The 22,645-nt window shown below is 38.6% G+C and overlaps 1 protein-coding gene across 2 annotated transcripts in view; it reads right to left on the reverse strand.

Moving 5' to 3' along the window:
• LOC105836871 (myosin-I heavy chain) overlaps window positions 1-20,335 on the reverse strand; it is a 37,766-nt gene extending 17,431 nt beyond the window's left edge. For both annotated transcript variants that reach the window (XM_012681204.3, XM_012681205.3), the window contains exons 1-3: window positions 18,539-20,335; window positions 10,677-10,783; window positions 4,758-4,820 (exon numbers count right to left, since the gene is read on the reverse strand). In XM_012681204.3, the coding sequence (XP_012536658.1) occupies window positions 4,758-4,820; window positions 10,677-10,783; window positions 18,539-18,566 (198 nt within the window). In that variant the 5' untranslated portion in view covers window positions 18,567-20,335. The remainder of the gene's footprint in view (window positions 1-4,757; window positions 4,821-10,676; window positions 10,784-18,538) is intronic.
• Window positions 20,336-22,645: the final 2,310 nt, after the last annotated feature.

Consider the following 22,645-nt stretch of genomic DNA (forward strand, 5'->3'; position numbering starts at 1 on the left):
GTACTGATTGCTCGTTAAAACTAATCACCGTGAGGTTCGAAAACTCGTCCGAGCGACCCAAATCGAATTGCAATCGAATTACGGTTATCCGATATTAAGTCATAATGTCGTTAAAAAAAATCTTTGCCTCGCGTTTATTTACCACGTGTGCGTTGCGAAGATTAAAATATTACAGTTTTCAATTTTGACAAAAAAAGGGAAGAAGTCTGCTTGTATGGAATTTTGTGTGAAATAGTTGTTATTTGATTATTGCTGATGCCCGAATAATAATTCGCGTAATCATATTCCAATCGTGAAATAATTGATAGCCGATAGCCGATAAAAGCTTCACACAAGTCTTTTGTGCTTTCCAGCCATTAATATCGGTAAATATTTGAACGACTTGATTGTTGGTTTATCGTGGAAGTAGCGATCATTTACCTCGACAACAATCCGAGCGTATTTGCTTACTTATCGATCAACGGAACGATATTATACACATCGTTAACGTATCTGAGAAACAAAAAGGTATAAGGGTGCGATGTCGTAATTGAATTATTCTTAGCTTGGAACTGTACAGAAATCGAGCTTGGGCTAATTAGTAAATAAAAAAATTAGATCAGTTCGTTAAGGCTGCTTCGCTACTCTTTGTGTAAGAAGGCCTCCTTTTTCCTCTGGCATTTCTTTAAATATTTTAAAACACAAAGTAAAAAAATTGAAATAATTTGACGCAAATTTAATATTGAAAAACTCCGTATATATATAAATTTATAATACCCTTATGTCACGCTAGTTAATTTTATAATAATTAATAATTGCAACACATTTTCACTCCAATTTTCATCTGATAATTATTTTGAGAAAGACTTTTCGTAGCTAGTTTTAAAAAATGTATTTTTTTTTCTCCCCGAAATGAGCACTAGATTTACTATTTTCAAAGGATTCATCACAAATTTTTGTTAACTTTGCTATACGTTTTTTTTATTGTACTTGGTAATTCGATCGCGATTCAGGCATGGATCATCATAATCGCTCTGGCGAGGATCCAGCGAGAGTATCCGACAGAAATGTGTGGAATTGGCGGCCCCGAGGCGACCACGCCGAGTGAGTCCCGAATCCGATCCGCATGCTTCGGCGCGATCAATAACGCGGGGCGTGCACCACCACGGCGTGCCACCCTCTTCCTTGTAGTCCCGGCAGGAGTCCTCGGTCTCTTAACGGTACCCCAGCTGACCTTCGCAAATCACGCATGTTGCCGTAGCACGCGAATTTCCGCGAGTGCGCAAGGATAACGCATCGCGTGAGTCCGCCTCAACAATAAGTTTTTTAATTCTTTTTTTTTTCCCTATACAAATCTGTTCGCGCCGTTCGAATTGCGCTTACGCGCTTCAATCAACGTCGAATCGTTCTGCCGTGTCGAAAGGCAATTTCGAAACATTGGGAAATAAATTGCTAAAGACATGTTAATGAAAATACCGCCCCCCCCCCATCGACTTCTTCCTTTTAAAATTTTATTTTAGTAGCGCGTGAATTTTTTATTTTTAACATTGAGACTACGATGCCCCCTCTTCTTCCACCCTTCCCTGTTAAAAAATCCTCCTGCTCGAAGGTTATGTACACGTCGGAGAAGAGGGAACGGGGAAAACGCAATAAAGCCTATGGAGAGTCAGCTCGTTCCCCAAACACGAGACAAAGTAAATTTTATCGCTACACTCTAACTCCGGCGGTTCTCACCGCCCAATCCAATTTACGGTCGCATGCACCGTCGCTCAACGTTTTCCGCGTCGTAAACGGGCGACCATACAGAATAATATTTGAAGAATTCCTTCGAAAATTCGAAGAGGCCTGCCATTTGTTAGCTTAATACAAAAACCTTTCACGAGTGGCGGTGAACGCTCCGCGAACTATCGCTTTCCCATTTTCGTCTGAAAGAAGCGTCGAAACTACCACTTGCAAAGAAATGAGCTCTTTGCCCAAGTGCTGAAATAATATTTATAACAATAATAATAATATAATAATGTGAAGTAATTAACAATAATATAAAATAATAGTTTATTTTAGTCAAATACGTTTTTCAGACTTTTAGCAGTTTTTTCTTTCTATTCAAAATGATTACAAAGTCACATTTCAATTTTACAGAAATACATAAGATTGTGATTTTTATTTTCAATACAATCAAAACTGGAATCTATTATAAAACATAAAAATAATATAAATATATTTAAATAGCGAAGAAAATTCTTCGATAACTGATATAAAAGTCAAATGAAATTTACATAACTTGTCAATTCAAAAGCAAAGTCTCTGAAGAGATTGTTTTGCCAAAAATAAACTGAAAATCCAATAAATCCCGAGAATTTCAAACTTCGGAATATCCGATTTTTTAAATACAGCAATAATATAGTAAACTCATTTGAATTTTTAAATTTTCAATATCAAAGTTTTGAAAAACTTATCCCCTAGCACAAAATCCTTTTCCACCCTTTACACGCAAGTGCTACTCGGTACCCAGAAATAATTCGCCCCTGATACGAGACATGACTATTGATGATGAGTCTGCGATGTGCGAGGGAGCGAAGCCGCGCCGCGCCGTGCACCACGTGCAACCGAAAATAGCCGCACCGATGGCGGAAAAGGGAAACTGCACTATCCGATCGGTGGGAACGTTTCACCAAGATAAACGGCGAACGAGAAGATTGAAATTTGTCCGTTCACCCTCGATCGCAAAACATCGACAACAATTCGTCGCGCCGTTCATATTTCCGCGCGAACCAATCAATTCCGTGTACACGAGCATCCCAATTAGACTAATTGTCAACATTATCGCCCCGTCGAGAAACGAGTCGAGCTTGCTATCGCGCGAGAAATTTCGTTCCATCAGCCTGGCCTAGAAAACTCGCCGTCGAAGAGGAGCGAAGCAGCCGCGCGCTCGCCGTTTCGCGAGTTATCTCTCGAGGCGTAAGCACGTTGCGGCTTCCGTTTCCTGTTTTCAGACAGAGGGCCAGCACGATAAAAGCGCGTCCTGCCGCGGTGCGTTTTGCGGATTTCTGAAGCCATTCACGGAAAAACTCGTCCGCCACAGGCACGATAATTCTGCACTGCCAATGTATGCAAATTGCACGTGCACATGCGACGAGGAAGTGCACCGTCGTATAGGATACGAGAAACTGGCATGCAATACTTAGCCAACAATCTAAATATGTTATACTTTAATACGTAGCTATCTTGCTTCTCGTGTGTCCTTCTAACAACAACTTGTCAATTAAAATCCATTTCTTTCCGTAACAAAAACGTCAAAGTTATAATTTTGAAGTTAGATTAATTTAAAGAAGACGTTTCTTATAAAAATTTAACCAGTTAAATATCATCAATAATCTTCTTCAATTAATTTTAAATGAAATTTAATACGAAAAGAATTGTTCGGGAAAAGACACTTGAAAAACACAGAAAGACATGTGCTATAATAATGTCTTTATAAATTATTCTGAAAAATGGACAAATTTCAAATTGGCTAATAAATTTATCATCAAGCTCTCAATTAATATTTTGTGATTAAAAAATGCACAAGAAGACTCCATACTGCAGTTTAATGTTTTAATTCGTTCTAAATCTTAAAATAAATTTGATCTTAAACGAAATTAAATATTGAAAATTTTTTGCATTATTTTCTTACACGACGTAAAAAATTATAACAAGTCACGTTCTGCACTTTTATACCTTTTATTGTCTTACGCTCAAATTAAACACGTTACACCTGCTTTTTTCTGACACACTTCGTCTAGTATTTGCCAACGTACGGTTGAATAACCTAAATGGAATTAGTATTTTTATCGCCAAGCACCGGCAAAGCAACGGAGTGAAAATTTCGTCGGATGTTGCGAAGTACATCGTTGCAGTGCTAACGTCGCATTATCATACATTTGAGACTGCTAAACGGAGTAGCCGTACTTCTCGCTTGCGTAACGCGCGTTGTTGCTGCAAGAGTAGCCGAACACGTAAGAAGTGCGTTCGACGAGATATCGAAAGATTCGAGACAGCAGTTTTAATCTTTCAACGCGGCGGTCGGCGCGGCGGTGGGAGACGACTGTGGTTTATCTCCACTCGGAAGATCGACGTGTGTAGCGTACGTTCCGTGGCTTTTTTTCACCTTACACCAACAGAACGACGGCGGCGCGCATTGTGCCTGATATTTATTATTCCTTGCTCGTGTTTCCGGTTTTTGTCAGTCGCAGGAAGCGCGGCGTTACCCTGGTACCCACGAGCGATCTATCGAGCCCACCCTATCGATCACGTCATCGATAATACTCATTGTATCGGGTCTGTGTACCTTGAATGGAAACGTTCTTTCTCGTATTCCAAATCGATAAGGATATCGCAAGTAAACAATCTCGAAAAATTGCGAAAAGTACACGCTGACGTCGCGTCGACTTTTAATATTTACTTAATTTCTCATCTCAAAGCTCTGCACTATAATATTTTAACTTGATTCTTCTCTTAATACTTAACTAAATTCTTATTTAAACACTTCTTTACAATAATTACAATTATAATGTGTTGTAATAATGATAAATAGATTGTAATTCTAATAAAATCTCATCTTAAATTATTTTTAATGAGAAATGGTATGGATATACATTACAAGTAACCTACGTAAAAATAATATAATCGAAACACCGACAATCTAAGAGATACTAGCTATCAAATGTACTTCTTCCTTAATCTTTACGCTCGTTTAACTTATCTATAAGTGATTTCGCTAGAACTAATGGATTACTCACATTCGTATAGAAGTCCACCTCCTTGTAAGGATTCACAGCCACCAGTATGGATCCCGTGTATGTCTGTGGTAATGTCCGTGTTAAGGAAAACGACAGCTCGAATACGATAACATATAATAAATATAAATATTCGTCGCCGATCTCTGTTGGGTATTAATAAAATTATATAGCCGTCGACACAGAAAATACTGGCGGTTTTTTCTCTCACTCTTTCGCTGACATTTTTCCCTCGTTTATGATGCGCCCTTTTCATCGCAGTGCGATACAAGTGGATATAAGTGGGCGATAAATGACGTGACAGAGGCGCGAATCGGTCTAAAAACGCATGACCTTTTTAACTTTCACTCGCTCAGTCGCGATCGCGCTCGCATTCTGAGCAAACTCTACTTTATGGAACGCGAACGGGAAGTTGCGCCAATCCGTTTTTATTGCCCGCCCTATAAAAGAGGAAAAACTCTCTCGCGAAGGCGAATGAAGCGTGTCTGTGCACAGAGAGTTATATCCAGAGACACACACACACACACACACTCTCTCTCTCTCTCTCTATATATATATATATATATATGAGATATAATTTCTTTATTAATTTGGGAATGATATTCTTTTAGCGGATATTTCAGCGTAGTCTGATTATCCTCACATTTCTCATATTTTCATATTCCAAATGACTTGGAGTTTCTCTGAAAATCCAGAGAAATACGTTTTTCTTCGTCTAATTTTACTCTTACTTTTGATCTCTTATTATTAGTTCGAGCAGCATTAACATCTCGAGGCTTTCGTTAAGAAAATATAAAGTTCGAATTGATTATCGAGATTCAACGCTCTATTTCGGAACCGTTCTGTATACGGCGTATAAAATTACAATAAAACCGTTCTGAAAATAGCACGGCCTGTAAGACGGGCTTGAAATTGCTTCGCGCGGTTTTCAGGATCACGGGAACGTCGCCAAAGAGAAATCTCTAGAGAGATAGAGCGCGCAGCTCCGCCGTAAGCCCTATCCCTTGCATAATAACTCGAGGATGACATGCTTTCACCGAGGGGAGAGAGAGAGAGAACTCGGGGTAATGACGTCACGCTCGTGGGGGCGACCTATAGGGGGTATGACTCATGGCTCTGAACGCCACACGTTGGCGAAAAAGGGGGCAGTACACCTATAACCGTGCCACCCTTCGGCAACATTTGAGACCAGTTAGGGTGCTGATCTACGCCCGAAAGTTCGAAACTCATTTAGACCGACAGTAGCCTGGCTACTGAACCCCTTGCTAATCATCATTTAAAAAATGTCCAGTATTTATGACTATATAAATCAAATAAATCCATGCCCCCCCAAAATATCTAAAAATATCTGGGAAAAATATTTTATTTCATATAACTTTAAATTTAGAATAAAAAATGAATAAAAACTAAAAATGGCAAATAAAATAATACATTCCTCCTTTCATGCTGCTTCCTTTTCTTTTCTATTTCAATCTTTCGTGTGTGTAACGAAGAGACAGTTCTCCCGCTTACTTTCTTTTATACTTTGTGTTTATTCTTTATTTATGCTAAATGCTTGTATCTCTTGTTGGTTGTTTTGAAGCAAGCCTGAACGCGTACGTACCCAACGAGCGTTGAGAGATAGAGGCTGTCAACCCTTGTGGTGATTATAGCTCCCAGCCTCCGGTCCAAGCTCTATCGAAACCCCATTATTACCGACAACAGCCTAACAATTTAATTAATCCCTTGAGTGATCGCGTCGTGTCCATCGGTAGCTTCTCGATTTGCGTTCACGCCGTAATAAAATCAAGTTTAATTACAAAGGGTTTGTCCATCTGCCGAGAAGTTTATCCGCAGTGTGGACAGAGAGTGGGAGATAACTTTGTTTTTTTTTTGTGTCGCGACAATTTCGATAGAAAGTTTCGATCGGCTAGAAAACTTTCAATTCTTTCTCGCGATATCGCAATATTCCGTATTCCAGAACTTCAGTTATTAAATATATTGCATGCTGATAATTATCAAACTCGAAAATTTAGAATATTTCCTAAACCGTGGATCGTCAGAAATAGAAATTCAGAATATTCTGTGAACCGTAGATAATGTATTTCTAATGAGATTCGAGATCGAGACTTGCAAGTATCGTTAAAAAGTATTTTCTGATTTCTTCGTAAGCAACAAATTATACATACAATTCAAGATATATTTTAATTATAACGTTATTAAATGAATACAAAAAGATGTATCATATTCATTAAATTAAATCCTAAATAAAAATATAAGTACCAAAAATGAAGTAAAATCGACACCAGCTTTAACAGGTTTTTTATTATATAAGAAAATGTTCAAAAAGCTCTGAATTTTTTATTTCAATTGGATAGTTATGTACAAAGAAAAGGAATAAACTTTCAGAAATTTTGAAGAAGAAGATTAAGATAAAAAGAACTCAATTACACTTTCACATCCACGATTATATTACTTCTACGAAAACATACTTCGGCTAAATATTAAGCGACAAACAGAATAACGTACAAGTTCGAATAACAAATTCCTTCAAACGAATTATTCCAATAAAAAAATAGGCTAAAACCGATTATTTCTCTCTTCTTTCAGAACGGTCCTTTCACTTTAGCGGGAAAACGAACGATTAAGCAATTTAAGTCAATAACAGCAACGGTATAACGTGCTGGAGAGTGGGATGTCGGTTGTATTTTAATTTAGTCGAGCGTGCAAGATCAGAAAGTGGCTCGAGTGCAGTGCTTCGCCGATAGACCGGATGTCGCCCCTGCCTTTGCGCGTGTTTTTCCACGTGCGCTCGGCGCGCGCGTGTTCGCGCAGCATGGGATGTATGTGTGAAAGGGGTAGTTCGTCCTCATTAACCTCTCTTGCTAACGGAGCGCCCTTAGCCGACTTAAATTGCACACATCGCGGGGGCGGGGACAGACGAGACGATCTCGTGTGCCTCTATTACCGGGAGCACAGAAGAGTGAGTAAAAAAAAAAGAGAGAGAGAGAAAACAAGAGATACACGGCGACGAGAGAAGGAGGGTGAATGTCTGGAGGGTCGCGAGAGAGTGCATCGATGCGAAAAAATTAGGCCACTCGCTCTGGAAGGGGTTAAGTTGGCTGAGCGGTAAGAAAGGCGTTTAATTATTACGCACGATGGATGTGACTAGGTGATTTCAGTCATCGGTTTCTTAACCCGAGCGACCTACTTTTGCGAAGAAAACGGAAATCTACCCGATGTTACTATTATGACATTTTAAAATAAAATATGATATGATTTAATTTATCATTTTCTCCGTAAAATAGATATTAGATAATATTATGTCGATGATAATAAATGATGCTGGACCGTATACACTCTGTTTGCCAAAGGAGGACTAACCCTTTCATGATCCAGCTTTTTTTTAAATCCGGTCTAGGCGAGTTATATATTTGTTTAATTTACGGATATTTTCATATTATATATATGCATTGAAAATAATAAACTTATCAAATTTTATAAAATTCCAAAACTTATTAATAATTACTTTTTAAATAGCATCTCTAATATTCTTTTATATTATTTAATTCATATTTGAAGATCTCAAGCTTCTATTTAAAATAAATTAGATATTAAAATAAATGAACAATATAATATTAAAATTCGCGACTCGACATGTAGTTTTGTGATTTAACGTACAAGAAACGCGCGTTTGACGCCTGCAGCAAAAGCTGTCTTTACCAGCTGTCTTTACCAGCTGTAAATCTCGTTTGCGCCCGCGACGGCGATAAGAAGTGTTCAGTGACGGAAATTCAAAAAGGCCGAGGAATTCGAACGAACGCTTTACGAGCTGTTTAATTTTTCGATTACATCAGACAGCAAAAAGTGAGCGTCGTCTGTATGTGTATATGTGTAATGGTGTTGGACAGAGCTTGACTTTTCTGGGAAACGAGTTCCGTTTCTAGCGCAGTCTCTTGATAGATGGGACACTTCCCAATTAAGAATTTCACGAAGATTACGACAAAGTTTGAAATTACTTCAAACATTTCGAGAATTTCATTGTTAAACAGAAACAATAACGAAATTCACTGAACAACTAATTTCGTAACAATTAATTTAAAAAGAATAATTTAAAAAATTACAATTCCTAATGTATACAATAATGTCTAGAAAAAAGAATAAAATTGAATAATTATTAAAGGAACGTATTATTCTTCTAACAATTATGTACTGCGTTTCTTACGATGTTACAAATGATGACAGCCCGTCGTCAGTCTCATATCGTTTCCATCTAAAGCGGAAGATTAGTCTAAGCATATCGTCGCACACGCTATTCGTATGTACCAGGAAGTGTCCACTAACAAGTGGATTGTCGACGACCTAAATCGCGTGTTTGAATTCCGGTGGCTAATTGGTCAATTGGCGCGAGTAGATTTTGGATCTTGCAGAACATCGAGTGTCACGAGATTTTGCAATTACTACCTATAATATATTACATTAGCGAATTTCATTCATTACGTATTCTCTAAACACGCGTCTTTAATAATCTGTATCCAACAGAATTTGATTGAATAAGGCAATAATTTTGATTGCATGTACGGAGAATTATATTATATCACATTGGACATATCTAAAGTAAAACGTGATGTTTCTAATCTATTGATTCTATATAACAATATCACGATCTATATTAATTCCAATGAATGTCCACAAAATTAATGAATTCCGGAAAATGTCTCGGACTTAATTCGATCGTTGGCTTCTAAAAAAGTGTGCAATATCACTGCGATACATAGGATTTTAATTCGGCTTTCTTTTTTTTTTTACTCTTTATTATAATTTCTTTCAGATCGGTTGTTCTACTTTCAGATAAACTGTGTGGCAAATTATCCAATGAACAGTTTATGTCTACATATAGACATGTAACGGATGTATGGACATATACACATTTATCTATTAGATAAGTCACCACGTAGTTATCCGGAAGTAAAATAACCGGGCCTCATTTTTTCTTTTCTTCATTTTGAGGTCATTGACTGCATAATGTACGATAACCCGACATCAGACAATCTCCATATCAAATGTAGGTCACCGATTATTTCATCGATAAGCTAAACACGATTTATTTGCTGATCAACGGATGGTCATATCGTTTTTGGTAATCGGTTAAGATAGGAGGAGAGGATTGACAGTGGATCGCTGCAGCGATATTGTTGGCTCATCGGTAAACCCAAGCCGATGAGAGATGAATAGGTCTGACCCTGGGGTGATTCGCCAGCTGACTGAGAGATCGTCATAGCAACGCGACAATCTAGGAGCGACCCTGCCCACCCCTGCCCAATATTCATACGCGTCCCCCCTCTCGTGCCATCCCTCACGGCCGCTTCATTTTTTCTCTTCCCTTACCCTTTACCGATCTCCTTTCCCAGTCGAAAGCGGTTAATCTCTCGTCGCCTATCTAACCATTTCTCTGTTCATTTGCCTAATTCGAACGAAGGCACAAGCGAATGGAACAGAAATATTACGTTCGAGTTCACAGCTTGCGCATTTAGGATGAAAATATTTAATTTCTCAATTTTATGTATAATCAAGTTAATATTGAATTGAAATAAACAAAATCGTTATTAAATAGAAAAGACTTTCTAATTATCGATTGTCTTTAAGTATTTTCGTTCGTATCTGCTACGTGATATCATTCTCAAATTTTTAGATTTTCAAATTTGTCAAAGATAAATATCACGTCGTGTTTTTTTGCCGTCAAATTAATTGTACTTATCTGACGTAAAGTATTTATAGAGCGAGGAAAAAATGTCAAACCATACCAAAAAAACTGATTTCAGAGATCGATTTGTACGTCTCGCGAATCCAGTACTTCAAATATTAAAGCATAAGAATGATTTTGCACCAAACGCAAGGTGCAACGCGAATTTATAGAGTTACATCGTGAGAAATAAAGGATACGTATATCTGGTCCCTACTGTACCGAACTTGAAGATTCCGATTGATACCGATCTCGTCGATATCGCTGATGACCGTCATGTCCGGCACGCCGCATTCAGGGCTTGAGCCTGAAAAGTAAAAAAGGAGATAATGTAAAAAATGTGTGACACAAGAACAAAGAGTTTAAATAAGCAAGATCCTTATTTAATTATGTCCGTGTATGTACCTTCACGTTTTCCCAGATAATAGATATATCCTGTGATTCTTTACTTATCTTTGATATCAATTATTCAATGAATACATATTGAAATTTGACACATTAGCAAGCAAGCAAAAGAGCATAACTAAAGAGGAAACTGATGAAATTAAAACTATTAATTAATTAATCCAAAGATATCGTAGCTTTATTAATTGCTCGGCACTTTTGCTAATATCGGCTAATATCGAATTTCTCGATTACATTTCTAGGGTGAACTCACATATCAAAGAATACCGGCATGCTAGACCACCTGTTGTTCGACAAGTGACAATTATGCTACTTCGAAGGTAAATAACTTTTCATTTATTCTTCAACGTTCAAGGTTTACAAAAGTTTCGCGGCTTATTCATTAAAATGTCCTCTATAATTTTCTCGTTATTCTTACATGATGAAGATTATCGAGCTTAAGATATCAGGGCAATTTAAATTCCATCTAATTACAACTACAACTTGATAATTTAACTCTGCGAGCAGATCTGCCGTTTTTATTAAATGTCCATGAAATTAGGTGTTTATCAATTATAGGGCCAATTTGTGGCAACGATTTGACACAGTTAATCATTATCCTACCCGATTTTACTCTTTCCGTGTCCCCGAAATCAATTTGCGATGACAAGAGTGCAACACAAAACGCGCCAGGAATACATGCACACACACATACACACATGAGAGAATCAATCATTTGGCGCGCTTCGTCTCGACGGTAGTCCACGCGCCGACGGCGACCAAGAATCGAGTTTCGCGATTCGCAGGTGCAACCTGGCGCGCATATGCATCTGCGACTATACGCCACTCGATTGCACCTGCGCTGCCCAGCTGCCGCATCGCATAATTCCAAGGTCGCGATTAACGGGAATCTGCTGCACGTGGACCGGCCCGTGGCTGACTGTCAGCAGACTTAGCGATCTGTAACTCGTTGCCGAAATGCAAATCAATTGGGCAGTTGCTTTCTACAAGGTCACCCATTAACCTCATTTCTTGAAAAATCGGCGATATAAATTATTATTAATTAAGTAGTACAGCATAAGTTTGAAAACAACGGCATTGCCAATTGGCTAAACAGCAGCGATAATGATTCAGAAATTTATTAATTTGACTTAACGTACGCCGTTTAATAGTACATTAATTATCGATTTAACTCGATTATTATAATCGCATTAAATTTATAATGAAGCGATATTAACTGCATAAAATAAGAGCTTTATTTAGATAGATAAATCAATGACTTTTAAGCGAAAATCTCGCATTTATCGAATGTATAGTTTTAAGCTAACTATCACAAAATTGACCGAAACTCGTTAACATCTCAATTTGCAAGAAATTACAGTTTTTCCTATGGAGTGTAACTCCACTTCGTCCACTCCTTCTTTACGCACTTATTTTTATCCAGCGATAAAACAACGCGTTATTTTTTTTATCCGACGGCGAATCTCCATCCGTTTCCTGACCGCCATCGAAAGACATCCGGTTAAAAATGCCTTAAACATAAAAACCATCTTCTATCACGCGCAATGCGTTCAATCCAATTTTAAATTGAATTCCATGATGTGGTGGTAATAAGGTTAAATTAAATTACGATATCTTTCGCACGCTCGAATCTTTTCCGAGCAAAATTTAATTCCGGGCTGGACAAGAAATGATCGAGAACATTAGATATAGAAAATTGTGAAGTTGATTCTCGTGTTAACTAAAATGCAAAGAAAATGCATATACTTTAATTTTTTTGTCATTCGGGAACAGTGATAAAAGTTATATTTTAAAATTTCATTAAAATCAAATATAAAAAAGGTAACAACAATCAAGCTACGATAAAGTAATTTCACTAAAAATTTCTAATATTTCCAATAAAATTTCATAATTAATAAATTCGTGCTGATTTTATTCTGTCGTACTTAGAACTGGCTGTTCCAATTCCTTAACAAACTTATCTATCAGGTAAATACGTGTCTGTCTTAATTTATTTAGAAAAAAATTAATATAGGCACATGCTTACCTGATAGGTAAGTTTACCAAGAAACTGAAACAATCAGTCCTTAAGTCTAAAAATGTGTGTAAAAGATAAAAAATAAAAACCTGGTGTAGTAATATAAAATGAGCAAGACAATAATAAATCTCATAATATCATTGTTCAAATATAAAAAATATATTTCCTGAAAATTTTATATTTTTGTGAAAAATTTCTTTTTCCGCAATATAAACTCTGATAACATTTGGTAAATTTAGCATGAAATAAACTTCCACCATCCGGATATTTCGCAACTGTTTGCTGTCCTATAAAATATGTTCCAATATAAAGCCGCATCACAAATACCTTTCACAACTCATCCTTTATCGTTAGATAAAATTAGAACTAGCCCTTCTGTCTATACATTTAGACCAATCTCTCTATCGTTACTTATTTCATCATTACGAAATTGTTCCATTGAATCACGCTCGATCAATTCCCGCGACACGAAGAAACATAAATCGCGCGCGTGTGAGATTGGAGAAAATGTTGTGCAGAACAAAGAGCAGTCACGAACGACTGCAGCCGGGAGAGAGAATTAAAATGCACAACCGTGTGGCACGGGTGCCCACATGGCGCAACGTAGTTACCGCCGTATCGTGCGTGCGTATGCGTGCCTGCATGTGTGTGTGTGTATATATGTATGCGTGTATACGGTGGTATTATATAAAAAGGAGCATAATTCATACGAAGACTGCATGGAGGACACGCGCCTTGGATCCGCGTGACGGAAGGGAGGACGGTACGCATAAAGTTGCCCGTACCATCCTTTGTCGGCAGAGGCGATAAAACGTATACGTACAGTTTGCACAGGGTATATCAGAATTCACTCGGGCGTATCAGCTTCCTCAGTTAAGAATTTCTCGATAAATCCGACGTCGCAGCGGAAATTTAACGTCCCAAAGTCAATTTGAATTTTTTTTTCTTCTTTACATTGTATCGTATGAACGTTATTTTTGTGGTTTTAGCCAAATTTTTAGATCAAATTGCAGTGACACATTAATCTTACAAAGCGACCTCATGTGTCTACTACTAGTGTAAATTAATTTAATCTAATTTCTTACTTCACGCGACTGCATTTGAATCTAATTTTTTAATTGATCCTCTTAATTACTAAGCCGCGAATTGAGATTTTACTACACAAAGCCCGCTTAATTGAAATTGAAAATGACAACGAGGATATTAATTTCTTAACGCTCTTAAAACTCGCAAAATATATAAAGATATTAATTTGCTGACAATTTTGACTAATTCCGCTCAGTTTTTGCCAAGATTCCAAGGAAATGCCAGGGAATTAAAAAAAATAATTCACCGGTGTAAGCGCGTAACACACAATCCTGCGCAATCAATGCCGGCCGGCGATGAAACTAGTTTTCTACGTAGCCGTTTTTGTGATGCACGCGGAACACGCGATGATTCATTTGAAATGCGCATACCAGAATACCCGGGGAAACCAACTCCTTCGAAATGTCATACCGATGACTCATTGGCCCGGAGAACGAGATCTCGAACGATTACACGGATGTGTATCTCTCATCGGGGGAAAGTTTCTCGCGTCTGTCGCCGGCGCGATCGCGCACCGAATCCAATTTCCTGGAATTCTGACGCTGCGAGAGAAATAACATCGATCGCAATCAGCGAGATTTCTCGCGCGAATGTCTCACCGCTGTCCGTAAAAAAAAAAAGGAAAAAATCAACTTCGAATCAAAAACGAGATACATTAATTAAAATGTATTATGTTTATATTTATTAGCGTTTATATATCAATTGATGTACTTATCATCTCTTTCTCTCTGTACATATTTTGTGCATATATATTTCGTATCAAATGAAATAATTTCTGCTTCCATCTGTTTCCATCTCCCTTCTTTTATCAGCAAATTAAATAATTAAATTACATTAAATCGAAATTGACGGAGAGAAACAAAGAGACGTTATTTCCACAAAGCTCAATTCGCAAAAATATCCCGTAATTTATCAATTCGTTAATAATAACGTTTCATTAAACCTTTCCAATCTACCTTTTTACGACGATTAAAATCTCGAAAGTGAGATGTAATCACTAACGTAATAAGTAATAATAATTTACGTTGGACTCTGCTGGATTTTATATATTTCTCTACACTACGATACTGACGAGAGAGTGAAACGCGGTATGACTTACATGTTAACTTACATGTTACGTTGCACCGTCATATCGCACATTTCATACGCGGCGCCTTTTCGGAGCTGACTGGCTGCTTTGTACTCGCGACGAAAGATCGCGTGTACATATATGTGTATCATAAAGTATATACTATAAGCAACTTTATCAGCGGCGGTGATATCTTCGATAGCCGCGTTACAAATGCCAATTGTACACTCGGTGGCTAAACGCCTCGCCAAGAATAAACCGCTTTCCGCGGTCTCGCCTATCAATTGAGCTTGCACAGATTCACGTTCCGCGTAAAAAAAAAAAACTGCGATGGTTGTACGTTCGATACTGACGTAAATATAAATTTATTAAACGGATTCTAATGACTTTTATCTTAACGATTACTTTTAATATAGTATTATTAATTAACGTGCACAGAAAGAATGATTTCGCTAGCTGGATATAGAGCTAACAATAATTGCGTTAAACCATCAAAAAAATTATTTAGAATTCTCTCAAGCTGGAGTGTCAAAACTTTTGTGGCTCGTCATGCTTGAGTAGCCTTCATAATTATTTTATTAGTACAATACAATATTTTCAGATCTGTATTTATATAAGATATATTTTCAGATACTTTGTAATCGCTCTTTCCTAATGATATTTGTTGGTATTTTAAAATGCATAAATAAATCAACAAGATTTTAAATACTTGGCTTTAAGAGCATTAAAAATGCCTATGTGTCCCTTTCCGGAATATTAAAAATTAAAAAATTTTAGAGATCGTCCTATGATTTACGTTTGAATTTATATCTATAAAATTTAAATATAATTCTCTTATTAGATTATTAAGTTTAATTTAAATTTTTGTTTACTTTTAATTTATTTATCTAAAAGTTTTAATAAGATAGTAGCATTATGAATTGAATACAATTTTTCGCTAATAAAACTTAAATATTCGTATAAAAGTTTATATAGAGCCACTTTCTGCAAATAAACTTCGAAGTTTAAAGTTATTTATTTAAAACAATAACAAAATAGGGCCAATTTCGCTGCCAAAGCCATTATGAGCCAAATTTTTTGCTGAATTTTTTCTCTGCAGCTGGTTTCCGAGCCAAAGTTTGGATATTTTTTGTCGTTGAATAGAAAAAAAAAATAATCCCAAGGAGCTTGCAGTTTATAAATTTCGATATTTTTTAGCTATTGTAGAATCGGAACATTTTCAAAAAACAAAGATCAATTGTTACATCACGAATTTTTTTCGCAGTGAAACTCTACCGGCTCTCGAGTATCGCGGCGCGACGCGGCGCGGAGGCACCGCTGGTCGTTGCTCTCGTGAACCCGTGAACTACGGTGGGATTTTTTTTCCCACCGTCGCGTTCCCTTGACTTCTTCGTTCGAGCGTGCACGGGGAGCGCGCGTAGGTGCACACGTAGACCGCGCGAGCGAGGCACACGCGAGGACGGGATTACGCGAGCGTGCGAATCGATTATTTTTGAGCGTCGAACCGGCGAGAATCGCCGGCGAACTTGACATCGCGCGAGCTCTGTGAAGCTCACGTGTCACCGCGGCTGCTGTCACGCGTCCGCGAAACGTTCTCTGCTCCCTTGATCGCGTTAATGGACGATGCAGGTCGAAAGTACAGGCGTGATTTTAAAAAAATTTAAAGAGGAGAGGCAACGCGCGAGTTTAATTGCGTTTCAATCTTTTTCGCGCGGGTTGTCTTGTGATCTGTCATATCGCGATTTTTAACAACTCGTGTCAACTTTCGAGTCAAATTGAGTGAAAAGGTCGAGGGAGTAAGTTGCAGTAATCAAGTGCATTTTTTCACATTTTTAATAGCACGCATCTTTGTAAATATATATACTGTTAATTCGTAACGTCAAAGTATATTCAATTTGAATTACAAGTTATCTTGTATCACGATTGTTCCTATTCAACATGTCGTTAGTTTAGTTAAAACAATGGAAATTCAACAATTTAACTAAAAATAAATTTTTTTTACTCCAATTTAGTTTTTATTATAGGTACGTACGCATTAATTGGAACACTGTTTACTTTGAAACGAGCAATTACATCACAGAAATGTGTTAATTAAATTTGCTGTAAATTTGTTGTACATACATTTGTTTCTTTTTAACTTCACATTTCGTAAAATAATACATTTCGACGCGCATATGAAAGTTAAAAACGACAAAAATGTTATTTAACATTTAATTCATATTCATAATTTAACTTAGAAGAAATTGGTTTGAATTTTCGATTCTTTAATATTCAACAATGTGTATTACGCTTGAAATTAAATTTTTTCCAGCTCTCCTCACTTGAAATTCATACAATTTGGTTTTTAATTTGTCCTTCTGTAATTTAGGGATTCTTCGCGCGAAGAGTCCCTTTTGCTTACTCGGAAACCAGGGATTTCCTGGACGGTGGCAAGTAAACATCGGAAAAACAGGCGGCGGCGGGACGAACGACCGCGATGAGAAACGCCTGTTCGATCAGTATGCCGAAAACGAACGAGAGGGAGGAGCGGAACTGAGAAGTGGTCGCCGTGAGTGTTCTCGCGGTCGACAGGCGAATCGAATCGACTCCGCATCGTTATTAGCTTCGCCAATCCTTATAACGCTTTACCCATAGTAGCTTTACTATGATAGATTAACTGCTATCTCCCGTTATGAATTCGAAGAAATAAATGTCACGGTAATATTACAAATAACAGTGACTACAATTTTGCTCGCTGCAGAACGTCGTCGAATCGCGAAAGTCAGCGGATTATGAAAGCTATAGAGTAGATTTTTGTTTTCTTACGCACACGCACGTAGAAAGCGATTGTCAATTAGCCCGCGGCTAATTAACTGCAATTCGATAATTGTATATTCAAACGGTATAATTATAAATTGTCGACAAATTTTTACCATTCAGATATTATCGGGTATCCTATTTCAATTGATAAATAAAATTTTGATTTTAAGGAAAGATAAGAAGGGTTTTACAGCGGGAAATTTTTCCGTTCTTATGATTTCTCACTGGTGCATTTCTTATTTCGAAACAATATCTGCTATCTTTCGGAAAAGAAGGAGAGGGATGGAGGGACAAGGGGGGCATTCGAGAGTGCAGAAGGTACATGCAACGTCGCGGAGCATATTATTATGATCGCGCTGCACCACCCAGTAGCAGCCCACCCGCTCTGCGCCCACCCCGCTCTCGGAGGTCGACGACGTACGCCTACGACTGGAGGCGTCGCGACGGCGACGAGAAATTACGCGCGCGTTATCGCATTCGGACACGTTCGGGGCGGGGGCGGCGGGCATGCACCGGGAAGCAGCAGCACCAAGGGGAACGCGAGGGTGAGGGACACGGGAAGGAGAGGAGAGGGAGAGAGACGAAAGAGAAAGGAGCGGTGACCAGGGCGACGGGACGGGAAGAGGGGGGGGGGGGGAGGGAGAAGGCAAACGGGAGAGCGAACGAAGAGACGGGGGAGAACTCACCCTGCGATGCGAAGTGCTTCGTGACCATGATGATGCACGCGTGGACTTCTCTCGCTGCTACGAAATTCAGAACATCGTATCCTCTCTCCTCCGCGGCGCGTCGACGACCCCTCGACGCGCACGATTCAAAGGGGTAGGCGGCGGACGGGGAGGGGGGTCCAGCGGCGTGTCCCGGCGGGCGAATGCGAGTACGAGGTAACCACCACTAACCCCCCCTTCGCGAGGCGGACACGGCGAAGCGGCACCGGGAAAAGGGTATCGAGGACCGACGACTGGTCGGCGGGGGCCTGTCTCTCGCCCTGTCAGAATCACATGTTCGCCGTTTCACGGAGGCTCACCGCATCCCCGGGTACGAGTGTCCTCAGCGCCCTCGAGGGGCAGGAGGGCGGACGACGAGAGGGCGCGCGGACGACGGCGGGAGGGGGGAGGGGGGGAGTCGGAGTATCACCTTTCGCGCACCACTACTGCACCACCGTCAACACACACGGCACACGCACCAGCCGCACCAACCACCCGCACGCGCGTTTACCTGACGCCGACCGCGAGCGACACGCGCGCTCGGCAGTTGCTACCCAACTGACGCGGCGACGGTCCGCGAGAATCCGGCGATCCCTCGCCGACCGCGTTCCCACCCTCTTCCACATCCGCTCCCTAGCTCCCTAGTCCTGCGCGCTTTCCCCCCTTCTTGCTCCACCTTCCTACAATGCTCCGGCTGGCGCCGCTGACAGTCCGTGACGGTGTTCTCGCGGAGACTCGGCCTCTTTCGGAACGTTCTCCGAGCGCGATGCCGCCATCTGTGCGGACTGCAGATATCAACAGCTGTCAACAGCCACCGACTCGATCGGCAAAAAGAAAAAGTTGCGTGCCATTTATTTCAAGATTATATACATTATTTACATATAAAACCGTTTTATGTAGACAATACGAATGTTAAATTATTATAAACTTGGATGCACAATGCAGAAAAAAAGCATTTCAGTTACAAGATATATAATAATAAAATAAACAACGGAACTTATAATTTCCGCTATTTCTAATGAAATCTGATCATAGATTATTGTTTACATAATAACTTACGTTTATATTAAACCGATTAAATGTCTAACTCTGCTGAAATGCACGCGTGTACCTCCTAACTTTAGATAAATCTTGAATACTTATGTAACAATAATATAAAGGCAAACAATGTCAAGATCTCTCGAAATTTAAAAGACAATAACACAGTCAATTGAAAATAACGACGCTGTTATTAAAGCGTAAATTTGTATAAAAGATAATAACGTTAAATTTATTACAATCAGTAAACTTTCACCAACTTAGCCTTCGACTCATTTTGAGTCATGATAAATAAAAGATTTGATAATGAATAAAGCTGTTTGTGACGTTGAAGTTGAGTCAAAATAAATATCTACCGAGAAAGAGAGAGAGAGAGAGTTAAGATAACTAATTTAATCAATCTATCTCTAATTGATCAAATATAAAATAAGATATATATTACTTGAATTATTTTAAAACAAATAAATATGCGTGGTGTAAATATTTAATATCTGATTGTAAATTCAGGATATTTTTTGCAGTTGAATATGCAGCATTTCAGATATTAAACGTTTTCAAAGAAATCTATCTAAAACTTGAATATTATCCCAATCAAATTCATAATTGCGAATAATGTTATATTTAGTAATTATTCGTGTTCCTGTTAATGGTCATTGCAATGTTCCGCAAGTCTTGTTTTAAGTTTTCCACCCGTTTGGCCAACATAAGAAGAGTCGCAATCTTTACAAGAAATTTTATACACTACAACTAAGATAAGTGTACATTAAAAATAAATAATGTAAAAGAGACGACGAGAAAGGTTTTAAACAAAATTTTTATGAGATTCAAACGAGAGTACTTTACTCAGATTTTTCAAAATATCCTCGCTATGTGTTTTTGTGTAAGAGGAAGAGTTCGGAGAAGGACTCAAGACCCCTCATAGTTCCCTTTCCTAGAAACGCACTGTCGAGGAAGAACGATGTTAAATTTGTCTTAGACACATATGAGAGGAAGAACATCCGGTGCGTTTAAAGCATTCTCCACGCGCATACATTTTACTGTCGATGTGAATTCATTAATTTTGTTTTCAGTCAGATTAATTACACTGTTCGTATTAAAGGGAAATAACGATTGCTTATAAAAACAATTAATCAAAGGAATAAAATCTTGCACGTAACATTTTTAGTTGGTCGTTTTTCTTCGAAAACAAATCGCAAACAATTTTATTCCACAATTAAATTTTTTTTTTAAGACATTCTCTTTCTACGATCATCAATTCAGAGACACAAAGAAGTCTAGAAATACGAACAGAGTTGTTGTATGATTTGGAAGATGGCGTGTCGTATCCCCCATTTCCTCGCTGCGATAGATAAACAGGTTCTTCTGGAATTACATCCGTACGTTCTCCGACTCTCAAACGCCTTTGTTGGACGGCACGTCCAACGTTGAGATTCATCTGACTCTTTTCTGTTCGCATTAGCATAAGCGACGCGATGTTATGCGGTCAATGGCAGAGCCCGGGCACCGACCATCGTTATTTCGCGACCGTATTTAGTCTTCCGGAAGTACGCCCCATTTAAACGAACGATTCGCAACTCGTGCGTCGTAAACTGTTACGTGCCTAGACACGATAAAAATTCTCTTTTTAAAATATTTCTAACTAATCACCGATGATTAGAGTCAGTCTCTGTATTAAACCACTAGAAGTTAGACGAAAGTCTGTAAAACGTTAGAATAAAATACTTTAAAATACCAGTGCGATCCATTCTCTCACATTACGTACATCTCACACGTAACAAAACGCGGTCACGTTAATATGATCGGTTATAAATCGCTATGCGCGAACACGTATCGCGTAACCACGCAGTTCTTCAAGGCTCTCGCGATTTATCGTTCGTCATTTTGCTAAGATGATGGAACAGCGTTTCTTCGACAAATTTTTAAAGCTTTTTTATCTCCAAATAAACGTTTCAATCCCTTAACAAAATCATTTTTTATTACTTTTATACAATAATCAAATTTGGAAAAAGTGAAATGGTTATGAATGGTTCGATCAGCTGGAAACACCGCGTCTGTTTACAATTGGACTTCTTGCACCAATCATAGTGAAGGGATCGGGAGGGAAGCTGAACGGTGCAAGAGAGATTCAATAGAATAAATTTATCATCGAAAAGTAGATTAGCCTTTTATTCCTGAATCAAGAGCAATTTTCTTTATGTAAAATTTCGATTTTCCTATTCTGCTTTCGTAGTCACGCGTAATTCTTTTAGCCTCAAGTCAGCAGGTGAACGTTGCGGTGTACGTTGCTCGTCTTGCTGACCTTCCTGGGCCTGGCAACAAGACGATGACGCGAATTCTCGCGGCGACCGCCGTTATGCGCTTGAAAAACCGCAAAGCGATTCGATTCGGCGATCGCCGGCGTGGGTGGTGCGGCTCGACCTTCTCCGTTTGTGCACGTGATAACGGCCGCCGTGATGACGTCATTGCACCGTGAACGCGCAAAAACGTTCCGAGGAAGTGAACGCTAATCCGTTTTAAAGAGCGCACCTGGTGTGCCCAGAAAGAAGGGACACACTCTTGTTTTGAGAATCGTTAGGCAAACGTAAACTTGCTTACATAAAAAGTTTCATATATTTATTTCAGTCAAGCATAAGAGAAAAACATATACAATAGATTTTTGTGCTCTTTAGATGATTATTATAATATTGAAATAAAAATATGATATTTTGTTGAAACTTAATTAAGATTTTTCGTAATCTCAAAGTGAAAATGTGGTTACAGAAAATGTACATTAGAATCGGATTAGAAATTACAGATAATTATATAAGTTTTCAAAAAGAAACAAGATTATTAGACCATCCATATTCCCCAATCCTATCCCCCCACCGGTCTCTCTCGCTTCTCTAACCAAGTTTTAACGTTTCGCATATTCGATTTATATATGTACATTTTCCTTGACACACTGACGCCGCTTTGATGTATATTTCTCTTTCCCAACGTGCTGGGTATATTAATTTGAATATCCTCCGCAGTTCGCCTTCGACGGTCCTCGCGCGCAAATGGGCTGCCCGC

This window comes from Monomorium pharaonis, chromosome 7 (genome assembly GCF_013373865.1).
Source record: "Monomorium pharaonis isolate MP-MQ-018 chromosome 7, ASM1337386v2, whole genome shotgun sequence".
Classification (NCBI taxonomy): domain Eukaryota; kingdom Metazoa; phylum Arthropoda; class Insecta; order Hymenoptera; family Formicidae; genus Monomorium; species Monomorium pharaonis.